This window comes from Mustelus asterias, chromosome 8 (genome assembly GCF_964213995.1).
Source record: "Mustelus asterias chromosome 8, sMusAst1.hap1.1, whole genome shotgun sequence".
NCBI lineage: Eukaryota > Metazoa > Chordata > Chondrichthyes > Carcharhiniformes > Triakidae > Mustelus > Mustelus asterias.
The window spans coordinates 45,228,776-45,248,784 of record NC_135808.1 but is presented as its reverse complement, the minus strand read 5'-3'; the positions used below and the strand labels follow the sequence as shown (position 1 = coordinate 45,248,784).

The 20,009-nt window shown below is 44.5% G+C and overlaps 1 protein-coding gene across 2 annotated transcripts in view; it reads right to left on the bottom strand.

The window, feature by feature from the left end:
* The window catches only part of cop1 (COP1 E3 ubiquitin ligase), a 304,266-nt gene that overhangs the window by 224,430 nt on the left and 59,827 nt on the right, over window positions 1-20,009 (bottom strand). For both annotated transcript variants that reach the window (XM_078217921.1, XM_078217922.1), the window contains exons 5-6: window positions 7,829-7,897; window positions 5,879-5,938 (exon numbers count right to left, since the gene is read on the bottom strand). In XM_078217921.1, the coding sequence (XP_078074047.1) occupies window positions 5,879-5,938; window positions 7,829-7,897 (129 nt within the window). The remainder of the gene's footprint in view (window positions 1-5,878; window positions 5,939-7,828; window positions 7,898-20,009) is intronic.

The following is a 20,009-nucleotide window of genomic DNA, read 5'->3' as shown; positions in this document are numbered from 1 at the left end:
TATTCATACTTCAGGACCTCATCCCTTTTCCTAACTATGTCATTTGGTACCAATATGTACGACTGCTGGCTGCTCACCCTCCCCCTTAAGAATGTCCTGCAACCGCTCAGAGACGTCCTTGACCCTGGCACCAAGGAGGCAGATTTTTTACACCGAGAGTAGTGGGTGCCTGGAACTCGTTGCCAGGGGAGGTAGTGGAAGCGGATACGGTAGTGACTTTTAAGGGGCGTCTTGACAAGTACATGAATACAAAGAACAAAGAACAATACAGCACAGGAACAGGCCTTTCGGCCCTCCAAGCCCGTGCCGCTCCCTGGTCCAAACTAGACCATTCTTTTGTATCCCTCCGTTCCCACTCTGTTCATATGGCTGTCTAGATAAGTCTTAAACGTTCCCAGTGTGTCCGCCTCCACCACCTTGCCTGACAGCGCGTTCCAGGCCCCCACCACCCTGTGTGTAAAATATGTCCTTCTGATCTGTGTTAAACCTCCCCCCCTTCACCTTGAACCTATGACCCCTCGTGAACGTCACCACCGAATAGGATGGGAATAGAGGGATATGGTCCCCGAAAGGGTAGGGGGTTTTAGTTAAGTCGGGCAGCATGGTCGGTGCAGGCTTGGAGGGCCGAAAGCCCTGCTCCTGTGCTGTAATTTTCTTTGCTCTTTGTCTTTTGAGGCAACACACCATCCTGGAGTCTCAATTGCAGTCACAGAAACACCTGGCTGTGCCTCTAACTAGCGAGTCCCCTATTACTACTGCTCGCTTACTCTTTGCCCGACCCTGCTCTACAGCAGAACCAGGTGTGGTGCCGCAGGCTTGGCTGCTGCTGGTATCTTGCCCTGACAGGCTATCCCCCTCAACAGTATCCAAAATGGTATACCTGTTTGAAAGGGGAATAGCCACAGGAAACTCCTGTACTACCTGCCTGCCTCTCTTGGCGGTCACCCATCTACCTGTCTGAACCTATGGTGTGACAATCTCCCTGCAACTAACGTCTATCACACTCTATGCCCCCGTATGCTCTGCAGTGTGTCCATCTGCTGCTCTAACCGAACAATGCGATATGTGAGGAGCTTCAGCTGGACACACTTCCTGCAGAAGTTGGCAGGGAGACTAGATTGCTCCTTAATTTCCCATATCTGGCTGAAGAAGCATAACACTGCCCTCACTGCCATATTGCCCTTATACAGGTAAAAGGATAAAATAATCTCAACTCACCTTTCCCCCGCTTGTGATCCTCCCAGTGACATTTTTTGGTTAGAGGTGGTGGTAGGAGGTGAAATACTGAAATAGTGTTTGGGGTTTAACTGTCCCTTTATAACAGCTCCTCCACAAACCACCTTCTGATAGCAATGGCTGCGCCTTTGCAAATCTTACTTGAAACAACCAATCAGCGTCGCCGCTCTGCTGCCCTCATCTGGACGCTTGCCTTCACACGAAGACAGAGGGTGTCTTCTGGAGGTCCACCTTCTGGTAGCACTAAGTTGATCTTTCTCTACACCCTACCTACGACTGTAACATTACATTCTGCACTCTCTCCTTTCCTTCTCATGAACGGTATGGTTTGGCTGTATCGCGCACAACAAACAATACTTTCACTGTATATGAATATATAGGACAACAATAAATCAAATCAAATATAAATTTGCCCAAAACCATTTCTCTACTAACTGATTTCCTTTAGCTCTTCACTAAAACATGTTTCTCTCACAATTTCTAATAGATTATTCATGGCTTCCTTTGAAAAGACAGAAGCAGAATACAAATTTAGTTCCTCTGCCATTTTTGTTCCATCATGAATTCTCCTGTTTCTGACTGTAAAGGGGCCTACATTTGTTTTTGTCAATCTTACTCTCTGTACATTTAAAAATGTACTTAGTTTGATGTTCCCCACTCACTTACTTTCAAACTCTATTTTCCCCTTGTTAATCACAGAATACTAGAGTGCAGAAGGAGGCCATTTGGCCCATCGAGTCTGCACCGACCATAATCCCACCCAGGCCCTATCCCCAGAACCCCAAGCACTTACCCTATTTAGTCCCTCTGACACTAAGGGGCAATTTAGCATGGCCAATCCACCTAACCTGCACATCTCTGCAATGGGGGAGGAAACCGGAACACCCGGGAGAAACCCATGCAGACACGGGGTGAATGTGCAAACTCCACACTGACAGTGACCCGAGGCCGGAATTGAACCTGTGTCCCTGGCGCTGTGAGGCACCAGTGCTAACCACTGTACCACTGTGCCACCTCTTGGTCAACTTGGTTAATCAATCCCTTGGTCGTCCTTGGCTGATTTTTAAATTGTTGCTAATCCTCAGATCTATTGTTTTATCTTGCCAATTTGTACGTTTCTTCTTTGAATCTAATACTATCTCCAATTTCCCTTGCAAACCATGGTTTGGTCACAGTTCCCTTATCAATCTTGCGCCAAACAAGAACAAACAACTTTTTGAGTTCACCTATTTGTTCCTTAAGCACCTGCTATGCCTGTCCACTGTCCTTCCTTTCAGTCATGTTTCCCAGTCCATCATAGCCAATTCAAGTCTCATACCATCATAGTTCTCGTTATTGAGATTCAGGATCCTGGTCTCAGAATCAGCAATGTCATTATCCATCTTGACAAACAATTCAATCATATTATGGTCACTCATCCTTAAGGGTTCTCTCACAACTAGATTACCAATTACTCCTTTCTCATTGCACAATACCCAGTCCAAGATGACCTGATTCCTTGTTGATTCCGCAACGTATTGGTCCAGAAAACCATTCTGTATTTTTTTTTATAACAGTACAGCACAGAACAGGTCCTTCGGCCCACGATGTTGTGCCGAGCTTTGTCTGAAACCCAGATCAAGCTATTTCCTCCCTATCATCCCGAAGTACTCCATGTGCCTATCCAATAGCTTCTTAAATGTTCCTAAAGTTTCTGACTCCACTATCCCTGCAGGCAGTCCATTCCACGCCCCAACCACTCTGAGTAAAAAACCTACCTCTGATATCCTTCCTTTTTCTCCCACCATGAACCCTATAGTTATGCCCCCTAGTTACCGCTCCATTCACCCGAGGAAATAGTCTTTGAACGTTCACTCTATCTATCCCCCTCATCATCTTATAAACCTCTATCAAGTCTCCTCTCAACCTCCTCCGCTCCAAAGAGAAAAGCCCAAGTTCCCTCAACCTTTCCTCATAAGACCTATCCTTCAAACGCCAACACACTATAGGCCTTCTTCACAGCTCTATCCACTTGAGTGGCAACCTTCAGAGATCTATGGATATGAACCCCAAGATCTCTCTGTTCCTCCACATTCTTCAGAACCCTACCTTTGACCCTGTAATCCACATTTAAATTTGTCCTACCAAAATGAATCACCTCGCATTTGTCAGGGTTAAACCCCATTTGCCATTTTTCAGCCCAGCTCTGCATCCTATCTATATCTCTTTGCAGCCTACAACAGCCCTCCACCTCATCCACTACTCCACCAATCTTGGTGTCATCAGCAAATTTACTGATCCACCCTTCAGCCCCCTCCTCCAAGTCATTTATAAAAATGACAAATAGCAGAGGACCAAGCACTGATCCCTGTGGCACTCCGCTGGTAACCGGTTTCCAGTCCGAAAATTTTCCATCCACCACCACCCTCTGTCTTCTGTTAGATAGCCAGTTACCTATCCAATCGGCCAAACTTCCCTCTATCCCACACATCCTTACTTTCTTCATAAGCCGACTATGGGGGACTTTATCAAACGCCTTACTAAAATCCATGTATATGACATCAACTGCGCTACCTTCATCTACACACTTAGTTACCTCCTCAAAAAATTCTATCAAATTTGTGAGGCAAGACTTGCCCTTCACAAATCCGTGCTCCAGAAATTCCTCCTCTATTTGACTCTCCCAAACTATAAGAAGATTAAACTCACCCATAATCATAGATGTTCCTTTAACACATGCATCTCTGATTTCTCATCTAATGCCATTTCCAAGATTACCACTACAGTTTGGTGGTCTTGGATGGGAATCTCCAGGTGGTGGTGTTCCGAAGTATCTGCACTTATACTTCGAGGTGGTAGAGGTCATTGGTTTGGAAAGCTTGTTTGAGGAGCCTTGGTGTGTTCCTGTAGTGCATCTTGTAGAAGATGCACAATGCTGCCAGAGACTGGGTTTACCTCTGAGGTTTTACTGATTTGAGGATATATCCTTCTCTGTAAACTGCTGGTTTGCATTTCTGTCCATAGGTGTTACAAAGCTGGAAATCCAGTATCACATGAGCATACTTGCGTTTGTGCTAACTAATTCTGCAGAAGGGTGCTATGTCTGCGGGGCATTGATGGGATATTGTTTTAAATTGTAACAACAGAAATATACTGTGTTATGTTTAAGTCTTGTAATTGGTAAAAGTTGCACTAATTCTTGTTGTTATATTGTGTGTTCTTAAAGAAACTTTAAGGTCCTAGTAGGTCACTTGAATCATATCTTATGCTCACCAAAATCAAATATAAAACTTAGGGTCTCGCCTAACTTCACAAAACATTGAATACAAGAGTTGGAATGTCTTGTTGAAGTTGTACAAGACATTGGTAAGACCACACTTGGAATACAGTGTGCAATTCTGGTCACCCTATTATAGAAAGGATATTATCAAACTAGAAAGAGGGCAGAAAAGATTCACTAGGATGCTCCCAGGACTTGATGGACTGAGTTCTAAAGAGAGGTTGGATAGACTGGGACTTTTTTCTCTGGAGCGTGGGAGGCTGTGAGGTGATCTTATAGAGGTCTATAAAATAATGAGGGGCATAGATCAGATAGATAGTCATCATCTTTTCCCAAAGGTAGGGGAGTCTAAAACTAGAGGGCATAGGTTTGTGAAAGGGGAGAGATACAAAAGTGTCCAGAGGGGCAATTTTTTCACACAGGGTGGTGAGTGTCTGGAACAAGCTGCCAGAGGTAGTAGTCGAGGCGGGTACAATTTTGTCTTTTAAAAAGCATTTAGATAGTTACATGGGTACGATGGGTATAGAGGGATATGGGCCAAATGTGGGCAATTGGGATTAGAACCACAGAAAATTACAGCTCAGAAACAGGCCTTTTGGCCCTTCTTGATTAGCTTCGGGGTTTATAAAAAAAAAAGGGCGGCATGGACAAGTTAGGCCGAAGGCCCTGTTTCCATGCTGTAAACCTCTATGACTATGACTCTATAAAACACCTTGCAGTTTCTGGCTTGGATCGTAACAACGACTATTTTAAAACAACAAGGTCAAACAAAGAATGTCACAGTCATAGAGTCATACAGGAGACTCCTTCACAAATCAGACAATCATATGAACATAGCAATTAGGTCACCTGGCCCCTTGCGAATGCTCCGCCATTCAATAAGATTATGGCTGATTTGATTGTGGTCTCAACTCCACATTTCACATTGTAAATAACATTTAACTCCCTTGTTATTCAAGAATCTACTTCTACCTTAAAAATATTCAATGACTCTGCCTCCACCACTGTGTGGAGAAAGAGAGTTCCAAAGATTCACGACCCTCAGAAAAAAAATTATTCTCATCTGTGTCTTAAATGGGAGACCCCTTATTTTTAAACTGTGTCATCTAGTTCTAGTCTCTCCCACAAGGGGAAACATATTTCAGCATCCACCCTGTCGAATCCCCTCAAGATTATGTTTCAGTATCATCTCTCATTCTTAACTCCAATGAATAGAGGCCCAAAACTTGTCCAACCTTTCCTTCAAACACCCCTCATCTCAGGTATCAGTCCAGTGAATCTTCCTTCAACTGTTTCTAACATATTTATATCTTTTTTTAAATGAGACCAAAACTGTACACAGTACTCCAGATGTGGTCTTGCCAGTAAACCAATTTTACAAACCTCCACTCGCTTAATGTCCTCCTCAAGAACACTCAGCTCCTTCTGTAACTGGTCCAATTGCTGTGAAAAGAAGTCAGAGGCAGTTAACCTGGGCAATAACTTCAGTGGATATTAATTCCCTTTAACAATTCTGTTTAGTACAGCCCTGCTCCCGATATAGACCTCCCCTCTCTGGTACTAGAACATAGAATAGTACAGCATAGGAACAGACCCTTCAGCCTACAATATTGTTCCAAACATGACGCCAAATTAAACTAATCCCTTCTGCCTGCCCTTGCTCCATATCCCTCTACTCCTTGCATATTCATTCACTTATCTAAATGCCCCTTAAACATCCCTATCATATCTGCCTGCACCACCACACCAGACAACGCATTCCAGACTCCTAGCTCAGTCTTTGTAAAAAGATTTGCCCCTCACATCTCCTTTGAAGTCTTCCCCGAGCATGCCCCTTAGTATTCGACATTTCACCTCTGGGGAAAAAGATTCTATCAACCCACATAATATTGTTGTGAAGTTGGCTGGAATAATTGCAAACCGGAAGAAAGGAAGTTAGAACTTGGTGTTTGTAAAATGTAAAAAATTGTAAAATGCTCGGGGCGGGGGGGGGGGATCATTGCATGGTCCCTTTAAAAGGTGTTTCTTTTTCTGTGCCTAGAGAGTTAAAAAAATGCAAGTGCATAGAGAGCCCCAAACTGAAACATTAGTATTCAAAGGCCAAGCAGCAGTTTTTACCAGACAACAGGCTTTTGAATTGAGCCAATCAATTTGAATCAGGCACTTGAATACCGACAACCTATTACATTTAAATCTGATGGTTTTGATGACCTAGAACCAATCCTATTGTAGTAAATATTGATATGTCATCACGGGCGTAAAAGAAGGGGGCAGTGGGACAAAAGGGGAAAGCAACTGCCACCTGCCAGAGTTAACAGCTCCTAGCTCAGCTCCAGAAAGTGAAAATCGCTGGCTTTCAAAGCTTCAGCTATGTCTTAGAGAAAGCGCCAACTAGATAGCGAAGGTGCCAAAGAAGAAAGAAGTTCCAGACAGATGAATCAACAGAGAAGGCCCAAAATATTCTGGTAGACACCAAATCTGGTTGTAATTTTGAGAATGACTAAATTCTATTTTGTTATTGAATGGGAATTGTATCTGAACAGCATTCCATTAGAATCTTGTTTTATTCAGGAAGTTAATAGTCAGAAGGAATTTATTCAGTTTGTTAATAGTCTAGTTCATTTATTCACTGTCAGTTAGATTAATAAATTGTTACGTCTTGATTTTAGAACGAGTGTCAGAGATTGATTTTGTATTTAACCACTGGAAGTTGCCGATGAGTAGGTCACACTTTTCACAAATTATAGGGCGAGTCTTCCTCTTTGGGCGTTTCAGTGTCAGTCCTCAAGGGGGGCGGGGGCGGGGGGGGGGGGGGGGGGGGGGGGGCGGAATCAACCCCTGCTTTCTTACAATATGGACAAACACAAAAAACTAGACACTACACAATGCTTTTCATCACCCTATGATGTCTGAAAGCATTTTGCAGCCAATCAAGTATTTTTGAAATGTAGTCACTGTTGAAATGTAGGAAATGGCCAAATTGGGCACAACAGGATCCCACAATCAGCACTGTGAATTGAGATGATTTTAAAATTGCTTTGAGCAGCAAACTTTAGTTGCTGCTGTTTTTTTATTGGTGGCTGTAGGAACCCACCTGAGGGGTCAGATAAGGCCTTAATTTCATCTCTCTGTTGCTGGGAGTGCCAGCCAAGATTTTGTGTTCAAGTTTCTATAATGGGACCTGAACCATCAGCCTCATCATTCTGAGGACAGAAAGTGTGAGCCACTGAGCCATGCTGACATTTGAGAGCAGCAACCAGTTAGACTTTCTCAACCTAGGCTTCAAACACACAGGTTCACCGGAAATAAACATAAAATACACATCAAACCAACCTCCTTCTTATTCCTTTTAGCTTCCTGAAGAAATTCCATTAGGATCTGCAGCTGGGCTGCCTGCGATTCCTAAATAATGAAGATACAGATGTTACAAATGACAACACTAGTTTCCAGGTCACTCTCAAACGTCCACTGGTCCTGTCGTAGGAGCTTCTGGGGGATCACATTCAGATGGAGGACGCTGAGAGGTCATGCTGTGAAAAGACAGAAAACTGACAAGTTTGCCAAAAGAAACAGCAAATGGCCATTCAGACCCTCAAGCTTACTCCACCATCCCATTAGATCACGTCTGAACTGTCATTCCATTAAAAAAAACATTTTAAAGAAACATTTCTATCTGCACCAACCCTATCAAAAATGTTTACTGTTTCAAGCATCTGAATCACATAACTCCTTAATATTTCCAGTGTTGGAACATTCCAGATTTGGTACATTATCAGATTTATTCATTAGAACTCTTAGTTACAGTTTTTAACTATACAACAACTTGCATAAATATGACATCTTTAAATGGACCAAAATGATCCATAACATTTCACAGGAAAGTTATCAAACAAAATTTAAACTGAATCTCATAGGGAGAATAGGGCAAATGCCCAACATCTTGGTGAATGAGGAACGCTTAAAATGGCAGAGAGATGGACAGGGTTAGTGAGGGAATTGCAGACTCAAAAGGCAATAGTCGAGAGATTAGAATCAGGGATGCTCAAGATAGTAGAATTGGGGAATCTTCGATATCTGAGGCACAGGAGGAGGTTAATGGAAAGGGAGTGCTGACAAAATAACGGTAGAAGCGAAAGATTGGAGGTAATGGACAGAGTGAAAAGTGATGAGGCAGTATTGGAAAGGTTTATGGAGTGTAAAAGTCACCTGGTCCAGATGGTTTGCATCCCAGGTTGCTAAGTGAAGTGGAAGAGCTTGCTAAAATCTTCCCTGAAGACAGGGAATGAGTCAGAGGATTGGAGAGTGGCAAATCATAGAATTACTACATTGCAGGGGGAGGTCATTAGGCCCATCGAGCCTGCACTGACAACAATCCCACCCAGGCCCGATCCCCATAACGCCACATATTTACCCTGTTAGGCCCCCTGACACTATGGGCAATTTAGCATGGCCAATCAAAGTAACCCGCACATTGTTGAACTGTGGGAGGAAACTGGAGCACCCGGAGGAACCCCATGCAGACATGGGGAGAATGTGCAAACTTCACAGTGACTTGAGGCCAGAACCAAACCCGGGTACCTGGCATTGAGGCAGCAGTGCCAACCACTGTGCCACCCCGTTAAATGTTAGCTACCGATTTGAAAAAAGGACTAGAAACTAGTCAGTTTAACAGCAATGGCAAAGGGGTGAGGGGGTAAAGTTTTAGAAACAATAATCTGGGAATGGGTGGGAAATCCACAGGCACTTGAAAAGGTTTGAGCAAATTGAGAGCCAGCACAGGTTTGTTAAGCATTGCCGAAGAGAGAGACAAAGTTTTTGGTCTCGCATTCATCAGAACATTTGCCAGTATGCCATATTTCAAATGAACACAAATATTTATACCACAGCAGAAAAAGGATGCTAATTGGTTGGAATGTAGACTCTGATTGGCCATTGAGATGCCAGGTAGAAAGCAGGGAACTATGTAAAAGGCAGATCATGCTTGGCTAATCCAACTGAACTTTTCGATGAACAGAGAAGGATGATGAAGGATATGTGGTGCATGTTACATATAGGGATTTTACGAAAGTCTTCAACAAAGTACCACATAAAAGTTTTGTGAGCAACACTGAGGCTGCTGGAATAGCTTGGATAAAATATTAGCGAGAGAGAAAAGCAGTGAATTTTGGAAAATGATTTTTCAGCCTGGAGGATGGTGGAGTGGTGTTTACTGTTTTGTCCTGCTACATACATGGCTTGGATATAGGAATATGGTCACAATTTGTCAAACTTGGAGGAATGGCAAAGAGAGATGATGATACAATTGACTGTGGGGTGGCACAATGGTTAGCACTGCTGCCTCACAGCGCCAGGGACCCGGGTTCGATTCCCGGTGTGGAGTTTGCACGTTCTCCCCGTGTCTGCGTGGGTTTCCTCCATGTGCTCCGGTTTCCTCCCACAGTCTGAAAGACGTGCTGGTTAGGTGCATTGCTCCGAACTGGCACTGTAGTGTGGCGACCAGGGGAATTTCACAGTAACTTCATTGCAGTGTTAATGTAAGCCTTACTTGTGACGAATAAATAAACTTTAGCTTTTAACTTTAACAGAATGTAGACTAGCAGAAAGGGCAGATTTCGGGCATATGCAATTTCATACTGAGAAACGTCAGATGATGCATTTTGGCAGAAGGGATGGGGAGATGCAATTCAGATTAAATGGCACAATTTTAAAGGTGGTGTGGGAACAGAGGGACATGGGGGAGTGCGGGGTGGTTTGAAGCTGACGGGATAAACAGAGGAAAGTTAGCAAAGCATATGACATCCTGGGCTTCATAAACAGAGGTATTGAGTACAAAAGCAGCGAGGTTATATTGAATCTTTAGGAGAGATAATTGTTTGGTTGGAGAAGCTGGGATTGTTCTGCTGGAAGTAAAGGACATTAAAGGGAGAATTGGTACAATATGACGACAAGTTGAGATATGGTAGACCAGAAAATCTGTTCCTATTGGCTGGTGATAAATAGATGCAAGGTTTGGGCGAGAGATAGAAACATAGAAAACTACAGCACCAAACAGGCCCTTTGGGCCCACAAGTTGTGCCGAACGTATCCCTACCGTTTAGGCCTACCTATAACCCTCCATCCTATTAAGTCCCATGTACTCATCCAGGAGTCTCTTAAAAGACCTTATTGAGTTTGCCTCCACCAAGACTGACGGCAGCCGATTCCACTCGCTCACCACCCTCTGTGCAAAAAACTTCCCCCTAACATTTCCCCTGTACCTATCCCCCAGCACCTTAAACCTGTGTCCTCTCGTAGCAGACGTTTCCACCCTGGGAAAAAGCCTCTGAGAGTCCACCCGATCTATGCCTCTCAACATCTTATATACCTCTATTAGGTCTCCTCTCATCCTACGTCTCTCCAAGGAGAAAAGACCGAGCTCCCTCAGCCTATCCTCATAAGGGACAGGATTTATGCCCCATGTCCTCTCACTTTTTCTAGAAGCCTTGCATGGGGGACCTTATCGAACGCCTTGCTAAAATCCATAGAAACCACATCTACCACTTTCCCTTCGTGTTTAGTCACCTTTTCGAAGAACTCCACCAGGTTCGTAAGGCATGATCTGCCTTTGACAAAGCCATGCTGAGTATTCTTGAGCATACTAAACCTCTCCAAATGCTCATAAATCCTGTCCCTCAGGATCTCCTCCATCAGCTTACCAACCACTGAGGTTAGACTCACCGGTCGGTAATTTCCTGGGCTATCCCTATTCCCCTTCTTGAAAATAGGAACCACATCCACAATCCTCCGGCACCTCTCCCGTCTCCATCAACGACGCAAAGATCATCGCCAGAGGCTCTGCAACCTCTTCCCTCACCTCCCACAGTAACCTGGGGTACATTCCATCCGGACCCGGCGACTTATCTATCTTGATGCCATTCAAAGATTCCAGCACAACCTCTTTGTTAAAGTCCACATACTCAATCTTTTCAGTCCACCGCAAGCCCGCAGTACATCCACCCATATCCTTCTCCTCTGTGAAAACCGAGGCAAAATACTCATTAAGCACCTCTGCCATTTCTACTGGTTCCGTACAGACTTTCCCGCCTTCACCTTTTATAGGCCCTATTCCGTCACGTCTCATCCTTTTACTCTTCACATATTTATAGAACGTTTATAACACATTTATAGATGTTGGCGGAAGAGTAATGTGAGGAAGAATTTTTTTTTTTATGCAGTGCATAGCAATACCGTGGAACTTGCTGCCCACAAGGGTGGCGGAAGTGCAGATGATCAATGATTTCAAAATGAAACAGGATGGACATTTAAGGGAAATAAATTTACAGGATTTCAGGGGGAGCATGGTGAAATAGAACTGACTGGATCGCTCTCGGGAAGCTAGCAGCAGCGTGATGAGCTGAATGGGCTCTTTCTGTGCCACAAATGACTCTGGGATTTGAACCCTGGGAGAAGAATGTTAAAACCAAGGCTAGACCCACAAGTTAATGTAAAATAATGGGCAATAGGATGGTAGGTGAATCAAACATGGTGTGAATTGGAGAAAAGTTACAGTCTAAAGTTGCCAAACTCACTGTTCAGTCCTGAGTGCTGTAATGTACCCAACTAGAAAATGAGATGCTGCTTGTACCGAGTTTCACTGGAGCATTGCAGTTACCCAAGGACAGACATGTGGGCATAAGAGCAAGACGCTGAGTTAAAATGGCAAGTGACTGGAAGGTTGGGGTCACGCTTGCGGGCTGAGTGGAAGTGTTCAACAAAGCAGCCACCGGGTCTGAGTTTAGTCTCCTCAGTGTAGAGATGGCCACACTGGGAGCAGTGAATATTGTAGACCAGATTGAACGAGGTATAAGAAAAATGTTGCTTTCTTGTTCAGAGCCGAGAACAGTGAGGAGGGAGATGGTAAAGGGCAAGTATTGCACCTTCTGCAAGTTTGGGGGGGTGGGGTGAAAGGTGAGGACAAGGGGGACTCTAGCATGGTTCTGGTGGGGAGGGGAAGGGGCAGAGGTTCAAGAGATGGGTCGAACCCAGTTTAGTGCCTGCTAACCACAGGGGAGATGGCAGGAATGCAGAGATAGAGAAACTGGGAGAATGGATGGAAGCTGTAGTTGAGGTAGCTGTGTAAGTAGCTGGTTTATAATAAATATTGTTGGTCAGTCTATCATCTTAAATAGAGACAATGAGATCAAGGACGGGAAATGAAGTTTTGGAGATGGACCATGTGAAGGTGAGAGGAAGTTGAGGAACAGATATGCAAGCAGATTCTGGACAGGTGTATAAATCATAGGGTTATTGTAGTGGCAGATTTAAATTTTCTTCACATATACTGGAAATCCCTTCAGGCTAAGGGATGAGGAATTTGTCAAGTGTGGCAAGGAAGACTTTCTGTGGATAGTCCAACTAGAGAGGGGGCTATACTGGACCTGGTACTAGAGAATGAGCATGGCCAGGTCATCAAAGCTGCAGTGTGGCGAACAGCGATGATAATTCCGTAAGCTTTCGGATACTGATGGAAAAGGACGATTGTCCTAGGGTTAAGGTGCTGAACTGGGGGAAGACTAACGACAACCAGATTAGACAGGATTTGGAGGCTGCTGTTTGGGAGAGGCTGTTTGAGGATAAACCCACATCTGGCATATGGGAGCCTTTTAAGGAGCAGTTGATAGGAGTGCAGGACAGGCATGTGCCTATGAAAAGGTAGGACAGGAAAGGCAAGATTCAGGAACCTTGCATAACCAGGGAAATTGTTAGTCTAGTCAAAAAGAAAAAGAATGCATGCATGAGGTCTGGGCAATTAAAAACAGATGAAGCATTTGAAGAACACAGGGAAGGTAGAAAAGAGCTCAAACAGGGAGTTAGGAGGGCAAGAAGGGGTCATGAAATGTCCTTGGCAAACACAATTAAGGAGAATCCCAAGGCATTTTATGTATTAGGAACAAGAGGGTAGCTACAGAAAGAGTTGGTCTACTGAATGACAAAGGAGGGAAATTATGTGTAGAACCAAAGGAAGTGGGTGAGATCCATAATGAGTACTTTGCATCGATATTCACAAAGGAGAAGGACACCTCGATTGAGGATGTCTTGGAGAGGTGTGTAAACCCTTTAGAACAAGTCATCATTACAGGGAGGAAATGTTAGGCGAATTAAAAAGTATTCAGGTTGACAAATCCCCAGGGCCAGATGGCATCTATCCCAGATTACTGAGGGAGACAAGAGATGAAATTGCTGGGCTTCTAACAGAAGTCTTTCATAGAAATCATAGAAACCCTACAGTGCGGAAGGAGGCCATTCGGCCCATCGAGTCTGCACCGACCACAATCCCACCCAGGCCCTACCCCCACATATTTACTTGCTAATCCCTCTAACCTACACATCTCAGGACAAGGGGTAATTCTTTTTTTTTTTTAACCTGGCCAATCAACCTAACCCGCACATCTTTGGACTGTGGGAGGAAACCGGAGCACCCGGAGGAAACCCACGCAGACACGGGGAGAATGTGCAAACTCCACACAGACAGTGACCCGAGCCGGGAATCGAACCCGGGACCCTGGAGCTGTGAAGCAGCAGTGCTAACCACTGTGCTACCGTGAAGTCTTTGTTTCTTCATTGGCCATTGGCGAGGTACCAGAGGATTGGAGGATAGTCAATGTTGTCCCATTATTTAATAAGGGTAGCAAGGATAACTCAGGTAAATATAGACCAGTGAGTTTGATGTCAGTGATAGTGAAACTGTTGGAGAAGATTCTTAGACATAGGATCGATACAAATTTAGATCTGAATGGTCCCGTTAGTGACAGCCATCATAGTTTTGTACGAGGGAGGTCATGTCTCACGAAATTAATTGAGCTTTTTTGAGGTGACAAAATGATTGCTGAGGGAAGGGCTATGGATATTTTCTACATGGACTTTAGTAAGGCATTTGACAAGGTCCCTCATGGCAGGCTGGTGCAAAAGATTAAATCTCACGGGATCAGTGGTGAACTAGCTAGATGAATTCAGAACTGGCTTGGCCATAGAAGATGGGGGTAGCCGTGAAAGGGTGTTTTTCTGAATGGAGGTCTGTAACTGTCTGTGTGGAGTTTGCACATTCTCCTCGTGTCTGCGTGGGTTTCCTCCGGGTGCTCCGGTTTCCTCCCACAGTCCAAAGATGTGCGGGTTAGGTTGATTGGCCAGGTTACAAATTGCCCCTTAGAATCCTAAAATGCGTAGATTAGAGGGATTAGCGGGTAAATATGTGGGGATAGGACCTGGGTGGGATTGTGGTCGGTGCAGACTCGATGGGCCGAATGGCCTCCTTCTGCACTGTAGGGTTTCTAGGAGAAAATTTCTATTTCTCTATGAGTAACTAGTGGTGTCCCGCAGAGATCAGTGCTGGGACCTCTGCTGTTTGTATATATACAAATGACTTGGAAGAAAACTTGGCTGGTTTGATTAGCAAGTTTGCCGATGATACTAACAATGGCGGAATTGCGGATAGTGATGAAGATTGTCAGAGAATACAGCATGAAAAAGATAGACTGAAAAATTGGGCGGAGAAATGGCAGATGGAATTTAATCCGGACAAATGCGAGGTGATGCATTTTGGTAGATCCAATTCAGGTGGGAGTTACAAAATCATAGAAATCATCATAGAAACCCTTCAGTACAGAAAGAGGCCATTCGGCCCTTCAAGTCTGCACCGACCACAATCCCACCCAGGCCCTACGCCCATATCCCTACATATTTTACCCGCTAATCCCTCTAATCTACACATCCCAGGACACTAAGGGGCAATTTTAGCCTGGCCAATCAACCTAACCCGCACATCTTTGGACTGTGGGAGGAAACCGGAGCACCCGGAGGAAACCCACGCAGACACGGGGAGTATGTGCAAACTCCACACAGACAGTGACCCAAGCCGGGAATCGAACTCAGGTCCCTGGAGCTGTGAAGCAGCAGTGCTAACCACTGTGCTACCGTGCCGCCCAAAATAAATGCCAGAACAATCCAGAGCATAGAACAAGAGAGTACAGTCCACAATAACAAGGGAGTACAGGTCCACGGATCCTTAAAAGTGGCAGCGCAGGTAGAAAAGGTGGTGAAGAAAGCACATGGGCATGCTTGCCTTCATCGGATGGGGCATAGAGTATAAAAGTTGGCAAATTATGTTACAGTTGTTTAAGATGTTGGTTCGGCCACATTTGGAATACTGTGTCCAATTCTACTCCCCACACTACCAGAAGGAAGTGGAGGCTTTGGAGAGAGTGCAGGAAAGGTTTTCCAGGATGTTGCCTGGTATGGAGGATATTAGCTGGGAGGAGAGATTGAATAAACTGGGACTGTTCTCACTGGAAAGACGGAGGCTGAGGGGCGACCTGATAGAAGTTTATAAAATGAGAGGTACAGAGAGGGTGAACAGTTGGAAGCTATTTCCCAGGGCAGAAATGACAATTACAAGGGGCACAAGTTCAAGATAAGGGGGGATAGATTCAGTGGTGATGTGCAGGGGAAGTTATTTTACACAGAGGGTGGTGAAGTGGTTGATGCAGTTATGTTAGCGACATTTAAGACTTATCTTGATAGGCATATGAACAAATGGGGAACAGAGGGATATAAGTGGTTGGTTTAGATAGGTAAATGTGATCGGCGTAGGCTTGGAGGGCCGAAGGACGGTACGACTGTTCTTTGAGAGAGGAGTGGAAATTGGAAGCAAAATCGATAAATCTTTCCAGAGCATGAAGCTGTTGGGCAACACAGTGGCGTCCTTCTGCATTGTAGGGATTCTAAACTGCACTAATACAGTCATTGATGCAATGGAAAAAGTGTTGTGGGAGAAGGCCTGAGTAGAACTGGAACAAGGAGTGTTCCACATAACCCACAAAAAGGCTGGGAAAACCGGGACCCATGGGGGTATTATAGAATCCCTACAGTGCAGAATGAGGCCATTTGGCCCATCGAGTCTGCACCAACCACAATCCCATCCAGACCCTATCCCCATAACCCCACATATCTATCCTGCTAGTCTCCCTGACCCAAAAGGTCAATTTAGCATGGCCAATCAATCTAACCGACATATATTTGGAGTGTGGAGGAAACCAGAACACCCGGAGGAACCCCACGCAGACACAGAGAGAATGTGTAAACTCCACACAGACAGTGACTAGAGGCCGGAATTGAACCCGGGTCCCTGGCACCGTGAGGCAGCAGTGCTAACCACTGTGCCACCATGTCGCCACTATAGCACTCATTGCAGCACCTTTCATTTGCAAGAAGTGAGGCAAGCTGAAGGAGAAATCATTTAGTCAGGGAACAAGTTCAGCCAGGCAGAGGAGAGTGATGTTGGACGGGGATTGTTCAGGCCTCTGCTCAAGGAAGATGAGGAAAGTCCTCAGAACCTCCTCGTGGGGGATGCAGATGTAGAACAGTTGGGCATCCACAGCAAAGAGCAAGTAGTTAGGGCCGGGGAACTGGAAATTGTGGACCCGACATAGGGCATCAGATGAATCACAAATGTAGCTGGGAAGAACCTGGACAAGGGGAGATAGGATGGAGTCAAGATAAGAAGAGTTCCGTGAGTTGATACGATGCATCTATCAGGGCAGTCCTGTTTGTGGATTTTGGGAAGGAGGTAGGCTGTCCCCCAGTTTTGGGGGACACCAGCGTGCTCTGTTCTTGTCCCTGCATCCAGTCCATCCAGCCATCTCATTGTTTAAATTCCATGAATACAGGTCCAGTCAACCCAGTCTCTCCTCATTCGACAATCCTGCATCCCAGAAATCAATCTGATGAATCTTCACCACACCCTCTTGACGGCAAGGACATCCAAGGAGACCAAAACTGAAAACAATACTTCTGGTGTGGTCTCACCAAGGCTTGTACAGCTGCATTGAGACAACTGCTTGCTCCTGCACTCAAGTCCACTTGCAATGAAGGCCAATATACCATTTGCCTTCCTAACTGTTTGCTGTACTGTATGCTTACTTTCAGAGAATGGTGCATTAGGACATCCAGGTCCCTTTCTAAGTCAACATGTCCCAATCTATCACCAATTAAATAATACTCTACCATTCTGTCCAAAGTGGGTAACTTCACATTACCCACATTATATTGTATCTGCCATGCATTTGCCCAGTCAACTTGACTACATCACTTTGAAGCCCCTTAACATCCTCCTCACCACTCACATTCCCAAGTTTCATGTCATCAGCAAACTTGAAAATATCACATTTGTTTAGAGTCATAGAGGTTCACAGTGTGGAAACAGGCCCTTTAGCCCAACTTGTCCATGCCACCCAGTTTTTAACCATTAAGCTCGTCCTAATTGCCCACATTTGGCTCATGTCCCTCTCTACCAATCTTACCGATATAACTGTCAAAATGCTTTTTAACAGACAAAATTGTACCCGCATCTATCATCTCTGGCAGCTTCTTCCAGACACTCATCACCGTGAGAGAGAGAAAATTGCCCGTGGACCCTGTTGTATCTCTCCCCCTCACCTTAAACCTCACCTCTAGTTTTAGACTTCCCTACTGTTGGGAAAAGATCTATTCCCCTCATTATCTTATAGACCTCTATCAGGTCACCCCTAAGCCTCCTACGCTGCAGAGAAAAAAGTCACGGTCTATCTAGCCTTTCCTTATAAATCAAACCATCAAGTCCCAATCGCATCCGAGTAAATCTTTTCTGCACTCTTTCTAGTTTTATAATATCCTTTCTATAATAGTGTGACCAGAACTGTATATAGTATTCTAAGTGTGGCCTTACCAATTCTTTTACAATTTCAACAAGACATCCCAACTCCTGTATTCAATGGTTCTTTCATCCCAACCATTGGTGTTTATTGTGAATAGCTGGGGCCCAAGCACTGATCCCTGTGGGACCCCACTAGTCATTGACTGCCACTCAGAAAAAGACTCATTTATTCCTATTCTATTTCCTGTCAGCTAACCAATTCTCAATCTATGCCAATATATTACCCCCAGTTCCATGTGCTTTAATTTTGCACACTAACCTCTTAGGTGGGACTTAATCAAAAATGTTCTGAAAATCCAAATACACAACATCCACTCCTTCACCTTATCTATACTAGTTACGTTCTCAAAAAAAATTCCTGTAGGCTGGTCAAACATGATATCCTGTCTGGTTTGGTCAGTGACGTAGCCAGAGTTGGTGGGAATATTAATTTTAACCTTTGGAGCCAAGCATCAGGGGTTGCTCGGCAACAGAGGAAAAAGCATCAGCAATAGGGGAAGGAAGCATCCGGCTTCCACAGACCAATGAAATCCCATGATGTCAGAGGGTAGAATGCAATTGGCTAAAGTATATGACAAATGTTATCAATGACTGATTTGTATTGAAGATGATTCGATCAGAACTAATGGAAGGTGGGAACATTTGATTTGAGAAATGTATAACTGTCTGGTTGAAACATTGTAACTTCAAGGTTATTTTAGAAAGCTCAGAGCCTTCTCTTGTCGAGGCATTGGACTGCCCAATTTATCTCTTCCATTGATCGCTGGTTAATAAAGATACGTCTTTAACCGGGACAGTGGCTTTCATGAGGCTTTCTATTGGTTGAAGTTTGGCGATACCTAGACTCCAGAGAACCCCACAACAAGCTGCTTCATCAATGACCTTCCCTCCGTCATACTATCAGAAGTGGGGTGTTCACTGATGACAGCACAACATTTAGCACCATTCACAACTCCAGACACTGAAACAGTCCATGTTCAAATACAGCAAGACCTGGACAATATCCTAGCTTGGGGTGACAAATGGCAAGTAACATTCAGACAATGACCACCTCCAACAAGATAGAATCAAAATATCTCCCCTTCACATGCAATCGTATCACCATCTGCAGGGTTACCACTGACCAAAGATTTAACTGGGCTAGCCATATAAAAACTGTGGCTATAAGAGTGGATCAAAAGCTGGGAATTCAACTCAAGGTAACTCCTCTCTGACACCCTGAAGCCAGTCCACTATCTACAAGGCACAAATTAGGTGTGATTGAATTATTTTCTCCTGGATGAATGCAGCTCTAATAACATCATCATTCAGGACAAATCAGACTGCTGGGGCTCCTTGATGCCACAACCGGTCAAATGCTGCCTTGACGTCAAGGGCAGTCATCTCACCTCACCTCTCACATTAAACTCCTTATTCCATTGTTCGAACAGCCACCTCATCCACCATTTTCAACATTTACTCTCTCCACCTCCCCTTGTTTTTCTTTATTCATTCATAGGACATGAGTGTAACAAGCTGGCCCATCCCTAGTTGCCCTTGAACTGAGTGGCTTGCTAGGTCATTTCAGAGGGCAGTTGAGAGTAAATCATATTGCTGTGGGTCTGGAGTCACATGTAAGCCAGACCAGCTAAGGACAGCAGATTTCCTTCCTTAAAGGACATTAGTGAACCAGATGGGTTTTTCCAACAATCAAATATGGTTTCATGGTCATCAGTAGATTCTTAATTCCAGATATTTTTTAATGAATTCAAATTTCACCACCTGCCGTGGTGGGATTCAAACCCGGGT